The sequence below is a fragment of the Bos mutus genome, unplaced genomic scaffold, assembly GCF_027580195.1.
Source record: "Bos mutus isolate GX-2022 unplaced genomic scaffold, NWIPB_WYAK_1.1 CTG262, whole genome shotgun sequence".
In the NCBI taxonomy this organism is placed as follows: Eukaryota; Metazoa; Chordata; class Mammalia; order Artiodactyla; family Bovidae; genus Bos; species Bos mutus.
Genome location: NW_027219764.1, coordinates 107,602 through 111,182, shown reverse-complemented (window position 1 = coordinate 111,182; position 3,581 = coordinate 107,602). Strand labels below are relative to the sequence as shown.

The 3,581-nt window shown below is 45.1% G+C and overlaps 1 protein-coding gene across 1 annotated transcript; it reads right to left on the bottom strand.

The window, feature by feature from the left end:
• Positions 1-1,590: 1,590 nt before the first annotated feature.
• On the bottom strand, positions 1,591-2,646 carry LOC138986929 (upstream-binding factor 1-like protein 1). The gene has a single exon (XM_070366914.1). It carries the CDS (start codon positions 2,644-2,646, stop codon positions 1,591-1,593), a length of 1,056 nt encoding a protein of 351 aa, XP_070223015.1.
• Between the last annotated feature and the right edge of the window lie 935 nt (positions 2,647-3,581).

Here is a 3,581-nt window from a genome sequence, read left to right as displayed (position 1 = left end):
AAAGCCCACGTGTCACAACTACTAAGCCACTGCTCTAGGGCCCTGCTCCAAACCCAGGGAAACCACCCCAGGGAGAAGCTGGAGCACTGAGTTGCCCCAGCTCCCCCTAACTGGAAATGTGTCCTGCACTGCAAGAAGACCAAGATCCATGAAAAATAAGTAAATTAATCTGTGAAAAGAGAGAGAGAGAAGTTTTAATATTGTGGTAATTTCAGGTAAAGAGCAAAGGGGCTTGGCCATGAATATACCTGTGCCCATCCTTCCCCACACTTCCCTCCCATCCTGGCTGCCACACAAAATTGAGCAGAGTTCCATGTGCTCTACAGTAAGTTCCACAACTTTATATTCATGAGGAATAAAATGCCCCATTAAGACATCATGGATGAAGAGGAAGTCTCCAAATTCAACACTTTTCATATACAAGAACAATAATTGTGTGATACTAATTGTCCATGAGAATGAAAAATGAAAATAGCCAGGAAAGTTTAGGAAAAAAAGTTTAATGAGATGGCATTAGATTTAAATACATTTCAAATACATCAATAAACCAAAATAATAAAAATGTGTCATAGTGGTAAATGAATTCCCAAACAGTTTAGTATCTGTGAATTAAAATACTGACACTCAAACCATACAAGTCATAACATAATACAATTTGAGTGTATGGTAAAAACATGATTCACTTGTAACCTAGAGCAGGAGGAAGGGGTTGGGGCAGAAACCTGTAGAAATTCAGACATGGCCTGAAAACTCAGGGCACTGGGTCAAAAGAGGCTGGTTTTAAGGAAAACCTAATTCAGGTGGAGGGGTTACACATTTTTAATTTTGAGATTTTGATCAGTGAGAAAATCTCATGGACAGTTAACAGGGATGCACACACACATGGAAATGCTGCTGCCCACGTGCTGGCCCCACTTCCAAGGAAAGGAAGGGCCAGCTCCTCACCTCAGAGAGAAGGGCCAGAGACATCAGGGCCTGACAGCTTTCTTTAAGGCAAGTCTCCCACTTCAGTCAATCAGATCTTCCCTCCCCAGATCACTGCCTGAGTCCTGAGGGACAAGGTCACAGAGAAGGGGCTCACCGACCCCTGGATCCACTCACATGTCTGGCAGGCAGAGGGTGAGGAGAGCAAGCCTTTCCAGTTCAGGGAGCTCAGTCTAGTCCAGGGGGCCCCACAGCCCAGTCAGCTCAGGGTTTATTCCACGAGGCGTCATTGCATTGATTTTCTCTCAGGGTGAACATGGGGTGGATGGAAAAGCTAGAAATTACAGCTCAAGATGCCTTCTTTCCAAGAGGTCCAACTTTGTATGAAGAGGGAGGGAAAGAAGGAAGGCAATGAAAAAGCATGGAGAGACGAGCCCATGGACTTTTGCTGAAAGTTCTGTCCTTCAGGTTGTGAACTAAACTCAGTTGGAATCCGAGTCAGAGGAGTCCCTGAGGACGATGAGCTGGAGTCGTGGTCCTCCGGCTCAGAATCTCCATCTTCATCCTCACTGCTGGGGGCTGAGGAGCGGCTGCCTTCCTCCTCTTCCTCGTTTCCCTCTGATCTCCCTGAGGCAGAAGAATGTTCTCCAGTCGTGTCTGATGATGCTAACTCTGCAGCCTGAAGCCCCAGGTCCTCTCTAAGCCTTCCTTGCAGATTCCCTGATGATGGGGACTGCAGACCCATCCTTCTAATCTTGGGGTTCGGGCCCCCGTCACGCTCATGTTCTTACGCTTAGCACAGGTCGCCTCTCTGTAAGCAGCATATTCTTCAGGAGACAGAGTCCTGAGCCAGAGATCAAGGTCCACCTTGTACTGTGTCTGCAGTCCCTCCGCCTGCTTCTTATAAAGCTCCTTCTGGTCCTGGGGGACCCGCTGCCAGCGTCTACTGATCTCCACCATGCGCTCCCTCGGGGGCACCACTTTCAGCTCCCTGCTCGACCAGAGATCCTGGTGGAACTTGTGATAGCCATTCATCGGGGGCTTCTTGGGCTCTCCGTGGAATTTCCACTTCATGGGTAAACTCTTTTCTGGGGGAGACTTCACTTTTTGAACATTCTCCTGAAGCTTCTCTGGCACTTTCATTTCACTTCTTTGAGGGACACCAGATTTCTCAGGGTTTGGGACTAGATCAGGGTGCTGTGCTCTGAACAGAGCTATTTTCTCCCTAATATCCTTTGTCTCTTTCTCAAGATCCTGACTGTGTTTCACCCTCAGCTGCTCAGGCACCTTCCTGTGTTCCTCAGACAGAACCCTGGTCAGCTCCTGGTTGCTTATCTTGGGGTGTTTTTGGATGGACTGTGGTCGCATCACTTGGGAAATGTGCCGGTAAGCTGTCAGGGACTTCTGGAACAAATAAGCATGTTTCTTGTGTTTTCTGGTGTTTTCTTGTGTTTTTTTGAAAGGATTGCTAACATTTTCCTTAGCTTCCAGGACTAATTCTTTCAGTGTGCGAAACTTTCTCACCTTATGGGAAACCTCTAACCATTTGAGTTTGCACATTTCCCCGGAAAAATCTTTAAAAGCTACTTTTTCCCAGTCCATCACTGACTGGGTTGTTTTGAACGTGTGCCCGTCACTGGATGGAATGCTTTTCTCCATACTTTCCAGTAACTGCACAATGTCTTCCTTGGACCAGTCATCTTGGCGTTTAGGCATCGCCATTTCTAGGTCTTTGGGACACTTATTTGATCCCAGCAGTTCAGACACCTCAGCAGAATTTTTGTTTCTTCACTCTCAAGATTCAGCAGGTGAGTTATTTCTGAAGTCCTGCAGTGTGTGCGATCCTCTGTTTCTGTGGAGAAAGAAAAGGAAAGTTATTCTCCTATGTGACACAGGAGAGAAGCACAGCCCACTTGGGATACATCCCTTCTGTTATTTCATTTACCCTCAAGAACATAAATGAAAACCAGCCCAACCTGTGAGTTGAGAGTCCTGTTGAGCATTATGAAGCTTCTTTTCACAATTAAAAATCCTCAGGCCTGAACCCAACTTGCCTCCCAGTCTCACCACAGTGGGTTTTACATAGAAATGAACAAGAGCCTGGGGACTCACTCAAGGGACAAAGGATGAGAGAAAAGCAAGGGAAGTTTAAAATAAAAATGCCTGACAAGCAAGAGGGCTTTAAAATAGCAATGAGATACCACAGCACATGGACAAGAATGGTCAAAATCCCAAAGAAGGACCAAGTACTGAGAGGGTGGAATATCAGGCAATTTGATTCATTTCCTAAGGTGATGAAAAACAGTACAAGCCTTCTGAAAGACAATAAGGCAATTTGTTACTAAACTAAATATCCTCCTACCACGTAAGTCAGGACTCATGCTCCTTTGTATTTGCCCAAATCATTTGAAAACCTATATCCATAAAAAAGAAAAAAAGACCTGCAATGGGATGTTTATAGCCATTTTGGTCATAATCACAAAACATGAAAACAACCATAATGAATGGATAAAGCAACTCTGGTACATTAAGACCACGAAATAGTACTCAGTTCTAAAAAGAAATGAGCGATCAAGCCAGTAAGAGACATGGGGTATTCTTTTATTCATATCTCTAAGTGAATGAATCTAAGCTGAAAAACATACATATTTCATGAG